Consider the following 23786-nt stretch of genomic DNA (forward strand, 5'->3'; position numbering starts at 1 on the left):
GCGAGCCCCGCTTACCTCCCCCGGAACACTTCAATGGAGAGCCGGGTAGCTGTCGGGCGTTTCTAGCTCAGTGTGTCCTCATCTTTGAGCTTCAGCCCTCCTCCTTCCCCTCGGACCACTCTAAGATAGCATACCTTCTCACGCTGATGTCCAGGAGGGCGCTCGCCTGCACTACAGCTCTATGGGACCAACAGCCGGTCATATGCGTCAGTCTGGAGGAGTTTTTGGGAGAGGTCAACGGTGTTTGATGCCCCATTCTCCGGGAGAGAAGCTGCCCGGAAGCTACTCCAGCAGTGTATGCTGTGAATTTCCGCATGTTGGCAGCTGAGAGTGCCTGGAACCAGGAAGCGCTGTTCGACATGTTCCTACACGGAGTCTTGGAGGAGGTCAAGGACGAGCTGCAGCCCGGGAATTACTGATGGATCTCGATTCCCTCATCGCCTTGACGACGGAGGGAGAGGAGAGGAGATTTCGCTCGCCTGTCCAAGGTTTCCACCTCGCCTCCGAGGCATCCCGGAAGTCCCCGATGGCCCCGTTGCCGAGAGAACCCGAGGCTACCCGAGGTGCCCCGAGAGTTGCCGAAGACGGTCGAGTCATCGTTTCCCGAGCCTATGCAACTAGGCAGAGCTGGGTTGTCTCCAGCGGAACGGCTATACAGGCTCAACACTAAGAGTTGCCTGTATTGCGGGACTCGTGGTCATTTTGTGTCCTATTGCCCATTAAAAGGCCAGGCTCACCGGTAGGTGCGAGTACTCTGGTGGGCCACATGGAGAAGTTTTCTGCTTCCCTTACTCACACTCCGTTTAATGCCATTCTGCTGTGGGGCAACCAGTCGAAATCTTTCCGGGTCCTCATCGACTCTAGGGCTGATGAGAGCTTTTTGGACTCTACCCTGGCTTCCCGAGCTGGGCATCCCCACTCCATTCCCATGAATGTTAGAGTGCTGGACAGGCGCTCTATAGGTTGAGTCACGCACAACACCTCTCCCATCAACCTACGTGTGTCAGGGAACCACAGTGAGGCATTCCAGTTCCTGCTCATTAAGTATCCTCAGTTTCCCATGGTATTGGGATTCTCCTGGCTCCAGCGACACAATCCCCTCATTAACTAGTCTACTGGTGCCATCATGGGCTGGAGCCCATTCTGCCACGCCCATTGCCTGAAGTCAGCACAACCTGCCCCGGGACGTCTTCCTGGGGGCTCGGAAGTTACCCCGGACCTCTCCGCCATTCCCGTGTAGTACCAGGACCTCCGGGAGGTGTTCAACAAGGCCCACGCCACTTCGCTTCCGCCGCACCGACCATATGACTGCAGGATTGACCTTCTCCCTAGCACTACTCCGCCCGGGTACGACTGTACTCTGTCGGGACCAGAGACCAAGGCGATGGAGACCTACATTGGGGACTCCCTAGCTGCAGTATTAATCAGTCCTTCTTCCTCTCCCGCAGGCACAGGGTTCTTCTTTGTGGAGAAGGACAAGACTGCGCCTGTGCATTGACTATCGGGGTCTCAATGACATAATGGTGAAGAACCGCTACCCCTCATCTCCTCGGCCTTCGAGCCGCGCCAGGGGGCCACCATGTTTTCCAAGCTGGATCTACAGAACGCCTACCACCTGGTGCGGATACGGGAAGGGGACGAGTGGAAGACCGCCTTCAACACGGCCAGCTGTCACTACGAGTATCTGGTCATGCCATTTGGCCTTACCAACACCCCTGCTGTGTTCCAGGCTCTGGGTAATGATGTTCTCCGCTACATGTTGAACCGGTTTGTCTTTGTCTACCTCAATGATATGCTTGTCTTCTCCCGCTCCACCCAACAACATGTGCTCCACGTCCGACAGGTTCTCCAACGCCTCCTAGAGAACCAGCTGTTTGTAAAAGCTGAGAAGTGTGAGTTCCATTGCTCCACAGCGAGCGAGCCAACAAGGACCTAGAGACTACTCTGCGCTGCCTGGTCTCCGCCAACCACACCACCTGGAGCCAGCAGCTTGTGTGGGTCGAATACACCCTTCCCTGCTCTGCCACGGGCCTGTCACCTTTTGAGTGTTCCCTGGGGTATCAGCCCTCGCTCTTCCCTGAGCAAGAAGAAGAGGTCGGCATACCTTCTGCACAGATGTTTATCTGCTGCTGTCGTCGTACCTGGAGGAGAGCCCGGTCCGCCCTCCTCAAGACCACCTCCAGGTATGGATGACAAGCAGATCGCCACCGGACCCCGGCATTGGCTAGGGCAGAAGGTATGGCTGTCCACCCGGGATCTGCCCCTCCGGGTGGAATCCCGCAAACTCTCCCCCCGGTTTATCGGCCCGAAGTCATTAGCCCCTCTGCTGTTCGCCTTTTGTTCCCCCTCATATCCTTTGCCAGCCCCAACCCCATCCACTGAATAATTAACTGGTTTGAAAGCAGAGCTATTAAGCACACAAGCACATTAACCTATAAAATAATTATGTTTTGCCTGTCTGATGCATCTGAGCTGTGCTTATGGTCAGGCCTAACATGCCATGGATCTTTGGCTAACATACTGTCAACATTTTTTAAAACATTTTTACATTTTAGTAAAACTCCTTATGCATGGGAGGACCCTCGTGTCCAGATCTGTGTGTGTCTCACACTCAGTGGTGTTAAGTATTTAAGTAAAAATACTTTAAAGTACTACTTAAGTCATTTTTTGGGGCATCTGTACTTTACTATTTATATTTTGGACATTTTTACTTCACTACATTCCTAAAGAAAATGTACTTTTTCCTCCATACATTTTCCCTGACACCCAAAAGTACTTGTTACATTTTGAATGGTTAGCAGGACAGGAAACTTGTTCAATTCACACACTTATCAAGAGAAAATCCTTGGTCATCCCTACTGCGTCTGATCTGGCAGACTCACTAAACACAAATACTTTGTTTGTAAATTATGTCTGAGTGTTGGAGTGTGCCCCTGGCTGTCCATAAACTAAAAAACGAGACAACTGTGCTGTCTTGTTTGCTTAATATTAGGAATTAGCAATAATTTATATTTTTACTTTTGATACTTAAGTATATTTTAGCAATCACATTTACTTTTGATACTTATGTATATTTAAACAAAATACTTTTAGATTTTTACTCAAGTAGTATTTTACTGGGTATCTTTCAGTTTTACTTCAGTAAATTAACATAACTTTACTTTAACTCAAGTATGAACATTGGGTACTTTTTCCACCACTGCTCACACTCTTCTAATGAGCTTGATGAGGGCAATATAAGTCATGTCAGAGATTTTCTACAGCAAGCTGTGGCATTTGGGGTGGAAAACAGCTGCTTATTCCTTATTTAACCTCTTATGGCTAGGGGGCAGTATTTTCACGGCTGGATAAAAAACGTACCCGATTTAATCTGGTTACTAATCCTACCCAGTAACTAGAATATGCATATACTTATTATATATGGATAGAAAACACCCTAAAGTTTCTAAAACTGTTTGAATGGTGTCTGTGAGTATAACAGAACTCAAATGGCAGGTCAAAACCTGAGAGATTCCTTTACAGGAAGTGGCCTGTCTGACCATTTCTGGAACTTCTTTGCCATCTCTATCTTTTACTAAGGATCTCTGCTCTAACGTGACACTTCCTACGTCGTCCATAGGCGCTCAGAGCCCGGGAAAAACCTGAATGTCGTCATCCCAGCCCCAGGCTGAAACACATTATCGCCTTTCTCAAGTGGCCGATCAAGGGACTGTGGGCTTAGGCGCGTGACCTGACCGCCCCCGTCTTTGTGATTTTTTCCTCTGTTTGCCGAAAAGGAGATTCCCGGTCGGAATATTATCGCTTTTCTACGAGAAAAATGGCATAAAAATTTATTTTAAACAGCGGTTGACATGCTTCGAAGTACGGTAATGGAATATTTACAATTTTTTTGTCACGAATTGCGCCATGCGCACGACCCTTCTTTACCATTTCGGATAGTGTCTGGAACGCACGGACAAAACGCCGCTATTCGGATATAACGATGGATTATTTTGGACCAAACCAACATTTGTTATTGAAGTAGCAGTCCTGAGAGTGCATTCTGACGAAGACAACAAGGTAATGAAACTTTTGTAATAGTAAATCGGAGTTTGATCAGGGCTAAACTTGGTCGGTGTCTAAATGGCTAGCCGTGATGGCTGGGCTATCTACTGAGAATATTGCAAAATGTGCTTTCACCGAAAAGCTATTTTAAAATCGGACATATCGAGTGCATAGAGGAGTTCTGTATCTATAATTCTTAAAATAATTGTTATGTTTTTTGTGAACGTTTATCGTGAGTAATTTAGTAAATTCACCGGATGTTTGCGGGGGGTATGCTAGTTCTGAACGTCACATGCTAATGTAAAAAGCTGGTTTTTGATATAAATATGAACTTGATTGAACAAAACATGCATGCATTGTATAACATAATGTCCTAGGGTTGTCATCTGATGAAGATCATCAAAGGTTAGTGCTGCATTTAGCTGTGGATTTGTTTTTTGTGACATTATATGCTAGCTTGAAAAATGGGTGTCTGATTATTTCTGGCTTGGTACTCTGCTGACATAATCTAATGTTTTGCTTTCGCTGTAAAGCCTTTTTGAAATCGGACAGTGTGGTTAGATAAAGGAGAGACTTGTCTTTAAAATGCTGTGAAATAGTCATATGTTTGAAAAATTGAAGTTTTTGTATTTTTGAGGAATTTGTAATTCGCGCCACGCCTATCATTGGATATTGGAGCAGGTGTTCCGCTAGCGGAACGTCTAGATGTAAGAGGTTAACATCTTCGAGCTTTGGAATGTAACAAATACACCTTGTGTAAAAAAAACAGCAAAAACTTCACAAACGGATCCAGAAGCAGGTCTGCCAGCCAACCTTTCTCAGATTAACTTCTCATTCAAAACCTGAGACATTGGACCTGGCTGGCATTATCAAATATAACAAATCAAATTTGATTTGTCACATGAGCCGAATACAACAGGTGTAGGTAGACCTTACCCCAAAATGCTTACTTATGAGCCCTTAATTAAGCAATGACGCAGTTTTAAAAAAAGTATGAAATAAACGAATGGAAAAATGGTAACAATAAAATAACGAGGCTATATACAAGGGGTACCAGTAACCAGTCAATATGCAGGGGTACGGGTTAGTCAAGATAATTGAGGTAATATGTACATGTACTGTAGGTAGGGGTAAATATGCATAGATAATAAACAGAGAGTAGCAGTAGAATATGTCAAGAGTGTGAAGGAATGTGAATGTATGCATGTGTGCATATAGCATCAATATGCATGTGTGTGTGTGTGTCCATATGTATATGCCTCCAGTGAGTGTACATTGAGCCTGTACAATAGAGTCAGTGCAAAACATTTGAATAAATAAGAATAAAATAATGGGGTCAATGTAAATAGTCCGGGTAGCCATCTGATTAACTTTTCAACCGTTTCATGGCTTGGGGATAGAAGCTGTTAAGGAGTTTTTTGGTCCCAGACTTGGCGCTAAGGTACCCCATGCCATGCGGTAGCAGAGAGAACAGTCAACAGTCTATGTCTTGGGTGGCTGGAGTCTGACACTGCCTGGTATTGAGGTCCTGGACGGCAGGAAGCTCGGCCCCAGTGATGTACTGGGCCGTATGCACTACCCTTTGTAGCGCCTTGCGGTCTGATGCCGAGCAGTTGCCATTCTGGTGATGCAACCAGTCAGGATGTTCTCAATGGTGCAGCTGTAGAACTTTGAGAATCTGAGGTCCCATGCCAAATGTTTTGAGCCTCCTTAGAGGCAACTTACAACTTACAGACTTGTTTACGTGCTGCTGTGCGTTTTGTTGCCGATCTTACTTTGCTACCTGACTACTTCACGGTTTTTACTTTTTCATTACCGTATATTTTTAGTTTTTCCCTCACTCAACTTTTTTCATTCAACTTTTTCACCCCGGAGGTTTTATCTGGACATGGTTAGTCAGGACTTCAAACAGCCGAAGCTAAGTAACATTAACATGATGCCTTCTAATTGCAGTCATTGTACTTATAATATACAGGAGAACGATCGCCTTACGGCGAGGATAGCTGTGCTGCAAGCCCAGCTTCAGATGCAATCGTTAGGCAAGGGTAATTTCAGTGTAGGAAAGGATGAAACAGCGTCTGTGGCACCAGTAAGTACAGATAGTAACGTTAGTATAAACCCCCTCACACGGTCCCCGCAGCCGGACAACTTTCTCATGGCTTCTGGAGGGAAACGCTGTAAGAATGCTCAACCGGTGTCGCTTATTCAGCCGACAGAAACTTTCAACCGGTACTCCCCATCTAAGCGAGTCGGAGTCAAAGGCCGAAACTTCTCTGGTCTCTGCTCCTCCCGTTGTGGGGTCTGAGACGCCGAAGCCTCTCACCATTAGCTCTGACAAATTGAAAACCCTAGTCATTGGCGACTCCATTACCCGAAGTATTAGACTAAAAACGAATCATCCAGCGATCATACACTGTTTACCAGGGGGCAGGGCTACCGACGTTAAGGCTAATCTAAAGACGGTGCTGGCTAAAGCTAAAACTGGCGAGTGTAGAGAGTATAGAGATATTGTTATCCACGTCGGCACCAACAATGTTAGGATGAAACAGTCAGAGGTCACCAAGCGCAACATAGCTTCAGCGTGTAAATCAGCTAGAAAGATGTGTCGGCATCGATTAATTGTCTCTGGCCCCCTCCCAGTTAGGGGGAGTGATGAGCTCTACAGCAGAGTCTCACAACTCAATCGCTGGTTGAAAACTGTTTTCTGCCCCTCCCAAAAGATAGAATTTGTAGATAATTGGCCCTCTTTCTGGGACTCACCCACAAACAGGACCAAGCCTGGCCTGTTGAGGAGTGACAGACTCCATCCTAGCTGGAGGGGTGCTCTCATCTTATCTACGAACATAGACAGGGCTCTAACTCCCCTAGCTCCACAATGAAATAGGGTGCAGGCCAGGCAGCAGGCTGTTAGCCAGCCTGCCAGCTTAGTGGAGTCTGCCACTAGCACAGTCAGTGTAGTCAGCACAGCTATCCCCATTGAGACCGTGTCTGTGCCTCGATCTAGGTTGGGCAAAATTAAAGATGGCGGTGTTCGCTTTAGCAATTTCACTAGTATAAAGACCTCCTCCATCCCTGCCATTATTGAAAGAGATTGTGATACCTCACATCTCAAAATAGGGCTACTTAATGTTAGATCCCTCACTTCAAAGGCAGTTATAGTCAATGAACTAATCACTGATCATAATCTTGATGTGATTGGCCTGACTGAAACATGGCTTAAGCCTGATGAATTTACTGTGTTAAATGAGGCCTCACCCCCTGGTTACACTAGTGACCATATCCCCCGCGCATCCCGCAAAGGCGGAGGTGTTGCTAACATTTATGATAGCATATTTAAATTTACCCCCCAAAAAAACAACAACGACGTTTTTGTCTTTTGAGCTTCTAGTCATGAAATCTATGCAGCCTACTCAATCACTTTTTATAGCTACTGTTTACAGGCCTCCTGGGCCATATGCAGCGTTCCTCACTGAGTTCCCTGAATTCCTATCGGACCTTGTAGTCATCGCAGATAATATTCACATTTTTGGTGACTTTAATATTCACATGGAAAAGTCCACAGACCCACTCCAAAAGGCTTTCGGAGCCATCATCGACTCAGTAGGTTTTGTCCAACATGTCTCTGGACCTACTCACTGCCACAGTCATACTCTGACCTAGTTTTGTCCCATGGAATAAATGTTGTGGATCTTAATGTTTTTCCTCATAACCCTGGACTATCGGACCACCATTTTATTACGTTCCCAATCGCAACAAATAATCTGCTCAGACCCCAACCAAGAAGCATTAAAAGTCGTGCTATAAATTCTCAGACAACCCAAAGATTCCTTGATGCCCTTCCAGACTCCCTCTGCCTACCCAAGGACGTCAGAGGACAAAAATCAGTTAACCACGTAACCGAGGAACTCAAATTAACCTTGCGCAATACCCTAGATGCAGTTGCACCCCTAAAAAACTAAAAACATTTGTCATAAGAAACTAGCTTCCTGGTATACAGAAAATACACGAGCTCTGAAGCAAGCTTCCAGAAAATTGGAACGGAAATGGCGCCACACCAAACTGGAAGTCTTCCGACTAGCTTGGAAAGACAGTACCGTGCAGTATCGAAGAGCCCTCACTGCTGCTCGATCATCCTATTTTTCCAACTTAATTGAGGAAAATAAGAACAATCCGACATTTATTTTTGATACTGTCGCAAAGTTAACTAAAAAGCAGCATTCCCCAAGAGAGGATGGCTCTCACTTCAGCAGTGATGAATTCATGAACTTCTTTGAGGAAAAGATCATGATCATTAGAAAGCAAATTACGGACTCCTCTTTAAATCTGCGTATTCCTCCAAAGCTCCGTTGTCCTGAGTCTGCACAACCCTGCCAGGACCTAGGATCAAGGGAGACACTAAAGTGCTTTAGTACTATATCTCTTGACACAATGATGAACATAATCATGGCCTCTAAACCTTCAAGCTGCATACTGGACCCTATTCCAACTAAACTACTGAAAGAGCTGCTTTCTGAGCTTGGCCCTCCTATGTTGAACATAATAAACGGCTCTCTATCCACCGGATGTGTACCAAACTCACTAAAAGTGGCAGTAATAAAGCCTCTCTTGAAAAAGCCAAATCTTGACCCAGAAATTATAAAAAAAAACTAAAATCGGCCTATATCGAATCTTCCATTCCTCTCAAAAATTTTAGAAAAATCTGTTGCGCAGCAACTCACTGCCTTCCTGAAGACAAACAATGTACACGAAACGCTTCAGTCTGGTTTTAGACCCCATCATAGCACTGAGACTGCACTTGTGAAGGTGGTAAATTACCTTTTAATGACGTCAGACCGAGGTTCTGCGTCTGTCCTCGTGCTCCTAGATCTTAGTGCTGCTTTTGATACCATTGATCACCACATTCTTTTGGAGAGATTGGAAACCCAAATTGGTCTACATGGACAAGTTCTGGCCTGGTTTAGGTCTTATCTGTGGGAAAGATATCAGTTTGTCTCTGTGAATGGTTTGTCCTCTGACAAATCAACTGTACATTTCGGTGTTCCTCAAGGTTCCGTTTTAGGACCACTATTGTTTTCACTATATATTTTACCTCTTGGGGATGTCATTCGAAAACATAATGTTAAATTTCACTGCTATGCGGATGACACACAGCTGTACATTTCAATGAAACATGGTGAAGCCCCAAAATTGCCCTCGCTAGAAGCCTGTGTCTCAGACATAAGGAAGTGGATGGCTGCAAAATTTCTACTCTTAAACTCGGACAAAACAGAGATGCTTGTTCTAGGTCCCAAGAAACAAAGAGATCTTCTGTTGAATCTGACAATTAATCTGGATGGTTGTACAGTCAGTCGTCTCAAATAAAACTGTGAAGGACCTCAGCGTTACTCTGGACCCTGATCTCTCTTTTGAAGAACATATCAAGACTGTTTCAAGGACAGCTTTTTTCCATCTACGTAACATTGCAAAAATCAGAAACTTTCTGTCCAAAAATGACACAGAAAAATTAATCCATGCCTTTGTTACTTCTAGGTTGGACTACTGCAATGCTCTACTTTCCGGCCACCCGGATAAAGCACTAAATAAACTTCAGTTAGTGCTAAATACGGCTGCTAGAATCCTGACTAGAACCAAAAAATTTGATCATATTACTCCAGTGCTAGCCTCCCTACACTGGCTTCCTGTTAAGGCAAGGGCTGATTTCAAGGTTTTACTGCTAACCTACAAAGCATTACATGGGCTTGCTCCTACCTATCTTTCCGATTTGGTCCTGCCGTACATACCTACATGTACGCTACGGTCACAAGACGCGGGCCTCCTAATTGTTCCTAGAATTTCTAAGCAAACAGCTGGAGGCAGGGCTTTCTCCTATAGAGCTCCATTTTTATGGCCGGTTTCCCGTCTTTCCACTGGGATTCTCTGCCTCTACCCCTATTACGGGGGCTGAGTCACTGGCTTACTGGTGTTCTTCCATGCCGTCCCTGGGAGGGGTGCGTCACTTGAGTGGGTTGAGTCACTGACGTGGTTTTCCTGTCTGGGTTGGTGCCCCCCCTTGGGCTGTGCCGTGGCGGAGATCTTGTGGGCTATACTCGGCCTTGTCCCGGGATGGTATGTTGGTGGTTGGAGATATCCCTCCAGTGGTGTGGAGGCTGTGCTTTGGCAAAGTAGGTGGGGTTATATCCTACCTGTTTGGCCCTGGGTTTCATCGGATGGGGCCACAGTGTCTCCTGATCCCTCCTGTCTCAGCCTCCAGTATTTATGCTGCAGTAGTTTATGTGTCGGGGGGCTAGGGTCAGTCTGTCACATCTGGAGTATTTCTCTTGTCTTTTCCAGTGTCCTGTGTGAATTTAAATATGCTCTCTCTAATTCTCTCTTTCTCTTTCTTTCTTTCTCTCTCTCGGAGGACCTGAGCCCTAGGACCATGCCTCAGGACTACCTGGCTTGATGACTCCTTGCTGTCCCCAGTTCACCTGGCCGTGCTGCTGCTCCAGTTCCAACTGTTCTGCCTGCAGCTATGGAACCCTGACCTGTTCACCGGACGTGCTACCTGTCCCAGACCTGTTGTCCCAGACCTGCTGGAACCCTGACCTATTCACCGGACGTGCTACCTGTCCCAGACCTGCTGTTTTCAACTCTCTAGAGACAGCAGGAGCGGTACAGATACTCTCAAAGTTCGGCTATGAAAAAGCCAACTGACACTTACTCTTGTGTTACTGACTTGTTGCACCCTCGACAACTACTATGATTATTATTAGACAATGCTGGTCATTTATGAACATTTGAACATCTAGGCCATGTGCTGTTATAATCTCCACCCGGCACAGCCAGAAGAGGACTGGCCACCCCTCATAGCCTGGTTCCTCTCTAGGTTTCTTCCTAGGTTTTAGCCTTTCTAGGGAGTTTTTCCTAGCCACCGTGCTTCTACACCTGCATTGCTTGCTGTTTGGGGTTTTAGGCTGGGTTTCTGTACAGCACTTTGAGATATCAGCTGATGTAAGAAGGGCTATATAAATACATTTGATTTGAATTTGATTTTAGGGGGAATAGACGTTGTCGTGCCCTCTTCATGACTGTCTTGGTGTGTTTGGACAATGAAATTAAGTCACATTTTATTGGTCGCATACACCTATTTAGCAGATGTTATTGGGGGTGTAGCAAAATGCTTGTGTTCCTAGCTCCAACAGTGCAGTAATATCTAACAATTCACAACAACACACACAAATCTAAAAGTAAAAGAATGATCTTAGGCTTGTGTGTGGCTGCTCGGCCGTTGGAACCCATTTCATGAAGCTCCCAACGAACAGTTATTGTGCTGACGTTGCTTCCAGAGGAAGTTTGGAACTCAGTTGTGAGAGTTGCAACCTAGGACAGATGAGTTTTACGCGCTACAGCACTCGGTGGTCCCATTCAGTGAGCTTGTGTGGCCTACCACTTCGCGGCTGAGCTGTTGTTGCTGAGCTGTTCCACTCTACAATAACAGCACTTACAGTTGATCAGGGCAGCTATAGCGGGGCATACATTTTACAAACTGACTTGTTGGAAAGGTGGCGTCCTATGACATTGCCACATTGAAAGTCACTGAGCTCTTCAATACGGGCCAATCTACTGTCAGTGTTTGTCTATGGAGATTGCATGGCTGTGTGCTTGATTTTATACACCTGTCAGCAACAGGTGTGGCTGAAATAGATTAATCCACTAATTTGAAGGGGTGTCCAAATACTTCAGTATATATATTTGCTACTGCTTGACTAAAGAAAATCTCGGTCGACCGACAGCCTATTTGTCACGTTCACTATCTTCAAACTCCCGATCATAAATAAACCAAGGTGCAGCGTGCATGGAATTCCACATCTTTTAATGAAGATGAAACTCACAAAACAACAAAACAGGAGAAAAACGAAACGTGACGTTCTGGGCTGCTCACAGGCAGCTACACAAAAACAAGATCCCACAATCACAGGTGGGAAAAGGGCTGCCTAAGTATGATTCCCAATCAGAGACAATGATAGACAGCTGCCTCTGATTAGGAACCATACTCGGACAAAAACAAAGAAATAGACAACATAGAATGCCCACCCCACATCACACCCTGACCTAACCAAATAGAGAAATAAAACGTCTCTCTAAGGTCAGGGCGTGACACTATTGACCAAACAATCGACTAATTGAGATAAACCCTAAACCAAAGAGAATTCTCTTTGGAGGTAATACGGTCAGCATTTGATTGCGAGGTATTCTAGGTCGGGTGAACAAAAGGACTTGAGTTCCTGTACATTATCACAATCACACCATGAGTAGTTAATCATGAGACATACACCTCCGCCTTTCTTCTTCCTGGCAAGTTCTTTATTCCTGTCTGCGCAATGTACTGAGAACCCAGCTGTCTGGACGGGGACAATATATCTGGAGAGAGCCATGATTTCGTGAAACAGAGTATGTTACAGTCCATGATGTCTCTCTGTAAGGAGATCCTCACCCTGTGCTTGTCTACTTTATTGTCCAGGAACTGAACATTAGCGAGTAATATACTCGGAAGCGGTGGATGGTGTGCACAGCTCCTGAGTTGGGCTAAAAGTCCACTCCGAATACCTCTTCTCCACCTGTGGCATCTTGGAGCAGCATCTGGGATAAGTTCAATTGCCTTGGGGGCAACAAAGGTTCTAATTTGGGAAAGTTGTATTTCTGGTCAGAATGCTGGTGAGTTACAGCCGCTCTAATATCCAAAAGTTATTTCTGGTTGTATGTACTAACACAAAAAACATTCTAGGCTAATAATGTAAGAAATAACAAAATAATAAAAAACACTGCGAAATTGCTTAGGTGCTAGAAGCAGAGCTGCCATGTCTATTGGCACCATCTTTCTCATTGACAGGTCCTTAGTGATGTGGACACAAAGGAACTTGAAGCTCTCGACCTGCTCCACTATAGCCCCGTTGATGTAAATGGGGGCATGACCAGCCCTCCTTTTCCTGTAGTCCACGTTCAGCTTATTTGTCTTGCTCACATTGAGGGAGAGGTTGTTGTCCTGGCACCACACTGCCACCTCCCTATAGGCTGTCTTATCATTGTCGGTGATCAGGCCTACCACCGTTGTGTCGTTGGCAAACTTAATGGTGGTGTTGGAGTTGTGCGTGGCCACACATTCGTGGGCGAACAGGAGGGGACTAAGCACATACCACCCCCCCCCGTGTTGAGAAACAGCAGAGAACATTCACAGCCTTTTATGAAGCCATATCGTTTGGTTATTCTGACAGGGCCAGAGCATATCACCATCTCCCTAATCAGGAAATCATGACAACTTAGTTCTGTTCTCTCCTTAAAAGTAGAACACTATTCTCCTTTGATGTCTGGGGACCTGTTTGTCTGAATCTGGTCTGACATTGTCTGGCTGGCTAATTGACATCTCAGCACCACTCTCAATGTATTGTAAACACGTACCTGCTGCTAAGGAGAAAAATCTGCTAGACAGTGAGAATGCAATACGAATGTCAGTGCCACTGATCACTTTGTGAAAGTTTTGTTAACTCCTTCCACAGAAACAACCCACAAATGCTCAGTATCCTTCCATAAAACTGCTTATGTCCATCCTATTTCATCTACATGGAAACGATTACCTGAGTAGGGCTTGGCTCTTTAAAGCCTCCCAGATAATTACAGCCATTAATCTGCTGCCTTAACTAAATGGCTGGCATTTAGATGAACGCACAGCTTTTTAGCTATAGTTTCTTGTACGTAAGTGTTCTATTTTAAACTTTACAGACAGAAATGCCATGTAAATGGCCATTGTTCAATGAAGGTGAGGTTCATTGCTTTTAGGGAAGAAAAGGGAAACTTCCTCAGTCACATATATAGCTTGAGAACACACACCACTACGGTGTAGCACTACATCGGGAACTATAATAATGAAAATGCACTAACTGGTAAAACATAATGACTCAATCATACTTCAGATCTGTACGTACATCAATTCATCTACTGAGAAGAAATGAGGAAAGTAAATCTCATTTACATAAGGGACACTCAAATTCTCTCAGTTGATTTTTCTTTTTCAGTCTGAGGAAGATGTTGGGATCTCAAAATAACTGTTTGTAGATGACAAACAGTTTGTAGATGTGCGATTTGACAATGTGAGAACAGAACAGCATTGGAAGAGAGATGGCATCTACAACCTGAAGACGAGACAGACGCAGCCCTGGAACAGAAAGTAATCCATAAACACTGTCATCACAGCGGGTTCAAAGACTGCACCATGGTATTTTTATCTGTATTGTTTTGTCGGGTTCCAGCCTCCTAAACTAATACATACAAAATCCATTTATGGGGGAATCGTCATGGCTGTCTTTGATCGAATCCCGCCTTTCCCCTCATCCTGCTCAAAGCCAGCTCCTATGAAGCAACAGAAAATATAGAATGCACCACATTTACAGCCGGTAAATGCAACAACAACAAAAATACAAAAGGGAAAAGATGATCGGTAATCCATTTGTGGTTTCAGGAGCTGTGAACATGTGCGCTTGCTTTGAACCCATTGATTTTCTAAACTCCATAAAGCAAACTTGCATTCAGAATTTTTTTTGTGCAACCAACACAGCACGGCTGAGAAAGAAATGTAGGCAGCTGCCATTAGTTGAATAATAATATTCACTTGTTCGAAGGTAGGGCATACTACCTTTATATATATGACATACTGCTCCTTTCAAACTTTTCTGGACAAATATCCTTTTCTAATGTTTGACTGGTTTTACATACTCCAATAACATATTTTCAGTTCAAAACCGCTGCTCTAAACTACCTGTCGCCCTGATCCAAAATGACCACATGCCAGAGCTGAAATCACCAACAGTAGACAGAGCCCAAAAACGAATAAACACTGTTGACTTGTCTGTCAGTAAACAAGCCTTGAGATCCTTTGTCACTAGTTCATGTTTTCTGATTTTATACTGCACATCAACATCTTTGGATTAAATATATATTTTCTACACACAATACCCCATAACGACAGTGAATACCCTATGTTAGAATCCCCTTTGACATCGATTACAGCTGTGAGTCTTTCTGGGTAAGTCTAAGAGTTTTGTACACCTGGATTGTACAACATTTGCACATTATTCTTTTGAAAATGCTTCAAGCTCTGTCAAATGGGTTGTTGATCATTGCTCGACAACCATTTTCATGTCTTGCCATAGAATTACAAGCAGATTTAGTCAAAACTAACTCAGCCACTCAGGAACATTCACTGTCTTCTTGGTAAGCAACTCAAGTGTAGATTTGGCCTTATGTTTTAGATTATTGTCCTGCTGAAAGGTGAATTAATTTCCCAGTGTCTGGTGGAAAGCAGACTGAACCAGGTTTTCCTCTATGGTTTTGCCTGTGCTTAGCTCCATGCTGTTTCCTTTTTATCCTGAAAAACTCCCCAGTCCTTAATGATTACAAGCATGCCCATAACATTATGCAGCCACCACTATGCTTGAAAATATGGAGTGGTACTCAGTAATGTGTTGTATTGAATTTGCCCCAAACATAACACTTTGTATTCAGGACAAAAATGCTTTGCCACATTTTTTGCAGAATTACTTTAGTGCCTTGTTGCCAACAGGATGCATGTTTTTGAATATTTTTATGCTGTACAGGCTTCCTTCTTTTCACGTTGTCATTTAAGTTAGTATAGTAACTACAATGTTGTTGATCCATCCTGGCTGCTATCACAGCCAATAAACTCTGTAACTGTTTTAAAGTCACCATTGGCCTCATGATGAAATCCCTGAGCGGTTTCCTCCCTCTCTGGCAACTGAGTTAGGAAGGACGCCAGTCTCTTTGTAGTGAGCGGGTGTACTGATACACCAGCAAAATTGTAATTAATAACTTCACCATGCTCAATACAGTGAGGGAAAAAAGTATTTGATCCCCTGCTGATTTTGTACGTTTGCCCACTTACAAAGAAATGATCAGTCTATAATTTTAATGGTAGGTTTATTTGAACAGTGAGAGACAGAATAACAACAGAAATATCCAGAAAAACGCATGTCAAAAATGTTATAAAATGATTTTCATTTTAATGAGGGAAATAAGTATTTGACCCCTCTGCAAAACATGACTTAGTACTTGGTGGCAAAACCCTTGTTGGCAATCACAGAGGTCAGACGTTTCTTGTAGTTGGCCACCAGGTTTGCACACATCTCAGGAGGGATTGTGTCCCACTCCTCTTTGCAGATCTTCTCCAAGTCATTAAGGTTTCGAGGCTGACGTTTGGCAACTCGAACCTTCAGCTCCCTCCACAGATATTCTATGGGATTAAGGTCTGGAGACTAGAGGTCGACTGATTAATCGGAATGGCCGATTAATTAGGGCCGATTTCACGTTTTTGGATGCCGATTTGGCATGCCGATTTGGCCGATATTATTATTATTATTATTATTATTATTTTTTTTACTCCTTTATTTAACTAGGCAAGTCAGTTAAGAACACATTCTTATTTTCAATGACGGCCTAGGAATGGTGGGTTAACTGCCTTATTCAGGGGCAGAACGACAGATTTTTACTTGGTCAGCTCCGGGATTCAATCTTGCAACCTTACGGTTAACTAGTCAACGCTCTAACCACCTGCTTTACATTGCACTTCACGAGGAGCCTGCCTGTTACGCGAATGCAGTAAGAAGCCAAGGTAAGTTGCTAGCTAGCATTAAACTTATCTTATAAAAAACAATCAATCACAATCACTAGTTTACACATGGTTGATGATATTACTAGTTTATCTTGCCTGTCCTGCATTGCTTATAATCGCTTAGGTACACATTGCTCCAACCATAAACATCAATACCTTTCTTAAAATCAATACACAAGTATATATTTTTAAACCTGCATATTTCGTTAATATTGCCTGCTAACATGAATTTATTTTAACTAGGGAAAATGTGTCACTTCTCTTGCAACTGAGTCGGGGTATATGCAGCAGTTTGGGACGCCTGGCTCGTTGCGAACTGTGAAGACTATTTCTTCCTAACAAAGACAGCCGACTTCGCCAAACGGGGGAGGATTTAACAAAAGCGCATTTGCGATAAAAGCACAATCGTTGCACGACTGTACCTAACCATAAACATCAATGCCTTTCTTAAAATCAATACACAAGTATATATTTTTAAACCTGCATATTTAGCTAAAAGAAATCCAGGTTATCAGGCAATACTAACCAGGTGAAATTGTGTCATTTCTCTTGCGTTCATTGCACGCAGAGTCAGGGTATATGCAACAGTTTGGGCCACCTGGCTCGTTACGAACTAATTTGCCTGAATTTTACGTAATTATGACATAACATTGAAGGTTGTGCAATGTAACAGGAATATTTAGACTTTGGGATGCCACCCGTTAGATAAAATACAGAACGGTTCCGTATTTCACTGAAAGGAAAAACGTTTTGTTTTCGAGATGATAGTTTCTGGATTCTACCATATTAATGACCAAAGGCTCGCATTTCTGTGTGTTATGTTATAATTAAGTCTATGATTTGATAGAGCAGTCTGACTGAGCTGTGGTAGGCAGCAACAGGCTCGTAAGCATTCATTCAAACAGCACTTTCGTGCGTTTTGCTAGCAGCTCTTCGCAATGCTTCAAGCATTGCGCTGTTTATGACTTCAACCCTATCAACTCCCAAGATTAGGCTGGTGTAACCGATGTGAAATGGCTAGCTAGTTAGCGGGTGCGCGCTAATAGCGTTTCAAACGTCACTCGCACTGAGACTTGGAGTAGTTGTTCCCCTTGCTCTGCATGGGTAACGCTGCTTCGAGGGTGGCTGTTGTCGATGTGTTCCTGGTTCGAGCCCAGGTAGGAGCGAGGAGAGGGACGGAAGCTATACTGTTACACTGGCAATACTAAAGTGCTTATAAGAACATCCAATAGTCAAAGGTATATGAAATACAAATCGTATAGAGAGAAATAGTCCTATAATTCCTATAATAACTACAACCAAAAACTTGTTACCTGGGAATATTGAAGACTCATGTTAAAAGGAACCACCAGCTTTCATATGTTCTCATGTTCTGAGCAAGGAACTTAAACGGTAGCTTTCTTACATGGCACATATTGCACTTTTACTTTCTTCTCCAACACTTTGTTTTTGCATTATTTAAACCAAATTGAACATGTTTCATTATTTATTTGAGGCTAAATTGATTTTATTGATGTATTATATTAAGTTAAAATAAGTGTTCATTCAGTATAGTTGTAATTGTCATTATTACAAATATATATATATAATTTTTTTAAATCGACCTATTAATCTGTATCGTTTTTTTTTTTGGTCCTCCAATAATCGGCATCGGCGTTGAAAAACCATAATCGGTCGACCTCTACTGGAGACTGGCTAGGCCACTCCAGGACCTTAATGTGCTTCTTCTTGAGCCACTCCTTTGTTGCCTTGGCCGTGTGTTTTGGGTCATTGTCATGCTGGAATACCCATCCACGACCCATTTTCAATGCCCTGGCTGAGGGAAGGAGGTTCTCACCCAAGATTTGACAGTACATGGCCCCGTCCATTGTCCCTTTGATGCGGTGAAGTTGTCCTGTCCCCTTAGCAGAAAAACATCCCTAAAGCATAATGTTACCACCTCCATGTTTGATGGTGGGGATGGTGTTCTTGGGGTCATAGGCAGCATTCCTCCTCCTCCAAACACGGCAAGTTGAGTTGATGCCAAAGAGCTCCATTTTGGTCTCATCTGACCACAACACTTTCACCCAGTTGTCCTCTGAATCATTCAGATGGTCATTGGCAAACTTCAGAGGAGCATGTTTTTGTGCTTTCTTGAGCAGGGGGACCTTGCGGGCGCTGCAGGATTTCAGTCCTTCACGGCGTAGTGTGTTACCAATTGTTTTCTTGGTGACTATGGTCCCAGCTGCCTTGAGAACATTGACAAGATCCTCCCGTGTAGTTCTGGGCTGATTCCTCACCGTTCTCATGATCATTGCAACTCCACAAGGTGATATCTTGCATGGAGCCCCAGGCCGAGGGAGATTGACAGTTCTTTTGTGTTTCTTCCATTTGCGAATAATCGCACCAACTGTTGTCACCTTCTCACCAAGCTGCTTGGCGATGGTCTTGTAGCCCATTCCAGCCTTGTGTAGGTCTACAATCTTGTCCCTGACATCCTTGGAGAGCTCTTTGGTCTTGGCCATGGTGGAGAGTTTGGAATCTGATTGATTGCTTCTGTGGACAGGTGTCTTTTATACAGGTAACAAATAGAGATTAGGAGCACTCCCTTTAAGAGTGTGCTCCTAATCTCTGCTCGCTACCTGTATAAAAGACACCTGGGAGCCAGAAATCTTTCTGATTGAGAGGGGGTCAAATACTTATTTCCCTCATTAAAATGCAAATCAATTTATAACATTTTTGACATGCGTTTTTCTGGATTTTTTTTTGTTATTCTGTCTCTCACTGTTCAAATAAACCTACCATTAAAATTATAGACTGGTCATTTCTTTGTCAGTGGGCAAACGTACAAAATCAGCAGGGGATCAAATACTTTTTTCCCTCACTGTGGGTGTCCTTCTTTGCGAGGCATTGGAAAACCTTGCTGTTCTTTATGGTTGAATCAGTGTTTGAAATTCCCTGCTTGACTGAGGGACCTTACAGATAATTGTATGTGTGGGGTACAGAGATGAGGTAGTCATTCAAAAATCATGTTAAACAATATTACTGCACACAGAGGGAGTTCATGCAACTTATTATCTGACTCTTAAAGCACATTTCTACTCCTAACTTATTTAGGCATGCCATAACAAAGGTGTTGAATACTTTCTGAAGACACTGTAGCTCCATACATAACAGGCCCAGACAGGGGAAAAGTTTCACATATAGTTCCCAGGCACTGTGTGCTTCCAAGGGTAAGAAGACAGTGGGGCCAAGACAGGGTGAGTTATGGGGGTCCAGGTCTGGGTCCTAATGGAGGGGGCGGTGGACAGGTGTAATGGTCTGACTAACAGGCAGGTCGGAGGGACAGAGGCAAGTGGAGGTCAGGCGGGTGGGCAGCATGTAAACTGCTCAGAAATAACTAGCTTTATCTCTGCTCCATTAACACATCCTCCCTTTTATACGCATGGAATCAACAGTATACAGAGAAATATGTTTCAGACTGCTTTTGGCTACACAAGATGGGGGTAATGGTTATGTTATCCTTCTGCACAAAATGGATGTCTATGGGAGTTGTATTCAGGCTTGTTGTGGGTAATTCTGACGTACTCTCACTGCTGAGTCCTTTGCTGGGTGTTTTTGTGAATATAAAATCTGACAAGCATCCTCATCCTTACCTGTGGGAGTGGTTGAGGGCTATCTCCGGTCTCTTCAGTCTCAGGTAACAGGCAACAAGTCTGGACTCAATCAAACTGGCAACCTTAGAAATGTCTTCATACACCGCATGCAAAGATTGTTCAACTGCAGCACCTTTTGAACACAGCTGAGAGAGAGAGAGAGAGTGAGAGAGAGAGAGAGAGAGAGAGAGAGAGAGAGAGAGAGAGAGAGAGAGAGAGAGAGAGAGAGAGAGACTTTCACTACACAAATCAAAATAGACAGAAATTAGTAAAATCTCAGAAGGCAGAATGTTGGCACATTTGACATCAAGTCTAAGAAATACTTTTCTCTATGCAATTATCATATGAACAGAACATTTCAAACAAGTCCTGTTTTTTTTCCTAGGGATCATGGAAAACATGTCTGATGTGTAGTTGGGGTGACCAGTAACACACAAATGAGTCATCAGCGGAGCTTAATCAAATGACTAAGACATAATTTTAGTGCCACTGGAAAAACTATGCAGCATGTGCTAATTATAGGACCTCTCAACAATGTACAGTAAAGGATTCATGAATGATTCATTTGCATATAAGAGACTGAGATGTACCTGGCGATGCACTAATGAAATAATTTATTTCAGCAGACAATAAACAGAGATTTTTTACATTGAACACTAGACCAGAGGGGTATACTACAAAGCAGGTTCAAGGAGTTATCCAGATAACTTGCCTAAATATTCTGATATAGTATAACATTTTACTTTTAAACAGATAGGCATGGTGTAATAAATTCAGTATATATAAGTTTATATTTTTTAATTAACCAGAAAATGAATAGTTATTTGTGCTTGATCATCAAAGTTTCTCTGGGCATGAATGTCTAGTTCTGATTTACAACTTATTTAAGTTTTCAACTTATGTGAATTCAACGTCAAATCAACAAAAAAGGTCACCATGTCATTAAAAGTTGGGTGAAAAAAAGACAAAATGCCCTTTCATTGATGACTTCTTGCAAATCCAATCAGTTTCCCACATTGATTCAACGTCATCACATTGATTTTTTGGGTTGAAATAACGTGGAAACAATGTTGATTCAACCAGTTTTTGCCCAGTGGGTTAGCTGGTTAACTAATGTATCCTGCTCTGTAGTATACTGCTCTAAGTTTGCCGCTTTGTGGGATTTTCAAAGTACATACGCTTTGTAATAAGCTGCTTTGTTTTAAGCATACAACATTGTGCCATACAAGACAAACAGATGTACACAACTGTATCTAAAAGATGTACTGCATTAAATGCCATGACATTTGTAACACATGATATATGTGAAAATAGAGGTCATATACCCTGGGGGAAAGCTGGCTGCTGCCATAAGTTCTGGCAGTTTTCATTTCAAGTTTTCAACACTTTGATTTAAAAAGGTTTGACAATCATTTTACTAGACCGGGGAGGGATGGAGACAATAAATAATGATGTAATCTATTTGTTTAGAAAGTGAACAAATAAATAAATAAATGAGGAAGGACTATGGACAGATTTAATTTAAATATCAAGTACCTCCAGAGCTGTGGTAAAACGACTGGCTGCGATCCCATATTTCTTCTGTTGGTAGTATGAGTCGGCATCCCGTAAGGCTACATCCAGCCATTTGTCAATTTGAGGCAGAAAGCCGAGATTAGGTCCACTTGGAGGGCCTACTATTTCAGAGGCTTGACACATAAATTGTGAAGCCGAGGAGGTGACTGGGGACTTGGAGGGCTGCTGGGTAATGTTGTGCTGCTCGTCACCATACACTAGCTTCATCTCAGCCGTCAACAGGCTTTTTAAAGAGATACGGAGGGGTGGAGGTAAGGGGCTTCCCTCATCACACACCCCTTGCTTCTCCACTAGTGGTCTATCGCTAACACCCCTGCTGTCCGTCATTCTCTTCTTGGGCTTGGTGCTGTTTCCCCTCACACTCGCCTTCCTCCTCTTATTTGGGCCACTTTCCTTGGGTGGAGGTGGTGCCTGGGTATTGTGAATCAGATCCCCTTCTGTCTCTGTAGCCGAGCTGGGTCTCCCTGGCGGAGCCTGATTATCTGAAAGCTGTGGAACTCCTGCAGATTGAACCATGATGTGCCTGCAGGAGATGATCACCAATATGAACAGATAATGTAGACTCATGAGGCCAAAGACTCAGCTGGAAAAGTTCTGAGGCAAGAATATACTTGTTACTGTGTAGCCTGGCCCTAAGCATTGTGACTGTTTGTGTGTGGGAAGAAATCTCAAAGAGAAATATGGTTTAGATGTCAAATTCCTGCAAAATATGCGTTATAGGTTATAAACCAAATTCCTAGTCTACATCAGAACTTTTCAAAGTAGAAAATATGAAGTTTCTCAAACATGAGGTTGGCCTAGAGACAGATTACATAATGGTAGGCCTAGCCTTGCCCCCTATCTCATTGTGCATTAACCAGGGTAAGAGAAGGCCTACAACTGTGCAATAAATTGTTATATGTAACCTAGACAGCTTTCAAAGTCAGAGATTCTGAAAGTCATGCGGACGCTATCCACAGCTCTTGCTCAGTGGCGTCATCAATTCGCTGCTAATGGGTGCGTTTTTGTAAACATATCAGGCAACACCATATATATTTAATGGCTCTTTGGTATGTAGGGTAGATGGGATTTGTTACTCACCTATATTGTGCTTGCTTGTTATGTGGGTTGTATGCATTCGATCATCTGCATTCGGTTCGTAAAACAACATTCTGTTAGACCATTTGAAAACGTTCTTCAGGTATTTGGATTCCATGCTATATCATTCGCGGCAAATTTGCGCAGCAAAAAAAACCCACGCATGTTCATAAAACACGTATTTGATTCCAGTATTTCAACATGAACCCATAGACTTAAGTGAAATGTACTTGTACACTGTCTGCTGCAACCTGATTACAGTTTTTGGGAATGGCGAAAGTGGTATCTAGACAAGAGTTTCCCCAACTCATGTCCTCGAGTACAACCAACAGCAGGTCTACACATGTTTGTTGTAGCCCCGGACAAAAACAGCTGATTCGATGTGTCAAGGGCTTGATGATTAGATCAGTTTCTCAAAGTGGGGTCTGTGGAGGTACTGCATGGGTCAATCCACAGCCAGATCAAAAATATTCATTTGTAATTAATATTACTAACAACTACAGGTTAAAATAATTGGCCAAGGGATCCGTGGAATAGGTTTAGAGTGTGTAATACAATAAAATGTAATATTATGAATCTACAATTTATGTTATTAATCCTGGGCAACATGGGACTTGGAGCCAAGGCTCACAAGGATATTTGTATCCACAGTGCTCCACCAATTATACGTTTCAACTCAATACTTATTGCATTCCCCCTCAAGGTTTTTTTTGGGGGGGACTTTTATAAATACACTACTTTAAGAATGCAAAGTTTTCTCTCTGCCCCATGGAAAAAAATGTAGAATTGCAGGATAT

At 43.4% G+C, this 23786-nt stretch overlaps 1 protein-coding gene across 1 annotated transcript in view; it reads right to left on the reverse strand.

Moving 5' to 3' along the window:
- Window positions 1-23309, reverse strand: part of LOC106613923 (spermatogenesis-associated protein 16) — a 68295-nt gene extending 44986 nt beyond the window's left edge. Inside the window, exons 1-3 of the mRNA XM_014216724.3 lie at window positions 22993-23309; window positions 21874-22435; window positions 20338-20483 (exon numbers count right to left, since the gene is read on the reverse strand). Coding sequence (XP_014072199.2) covers window positions 20338-20483; window positions 21874-22428 — 701 coding nt within the window. The 5' untranslated portion in view covers window positions 22429-22435; window positions 22993-23309. The remainder of the gene's footprint in view (window positions 1-20337; window positions 20484-21873; window positions 22436-22992) is intronic.
- Between the last annotated feature and the right edge of the window lie 477 nt (window positions 23310-23786).

This window comes from Salmo salar, chromosome 10, assembly GCF_965601325.2.
Source record: "Salmo salar chromosome 10, fSalSal1, whole genome shotgun sequence".
Taxonomy (NCBI): domain Eukaryota; kingdom Metazoa; phylum Chordata; class Actinopteri; order Salmoniformes; family Salmonidae; genus Salmo; species Salmo salar.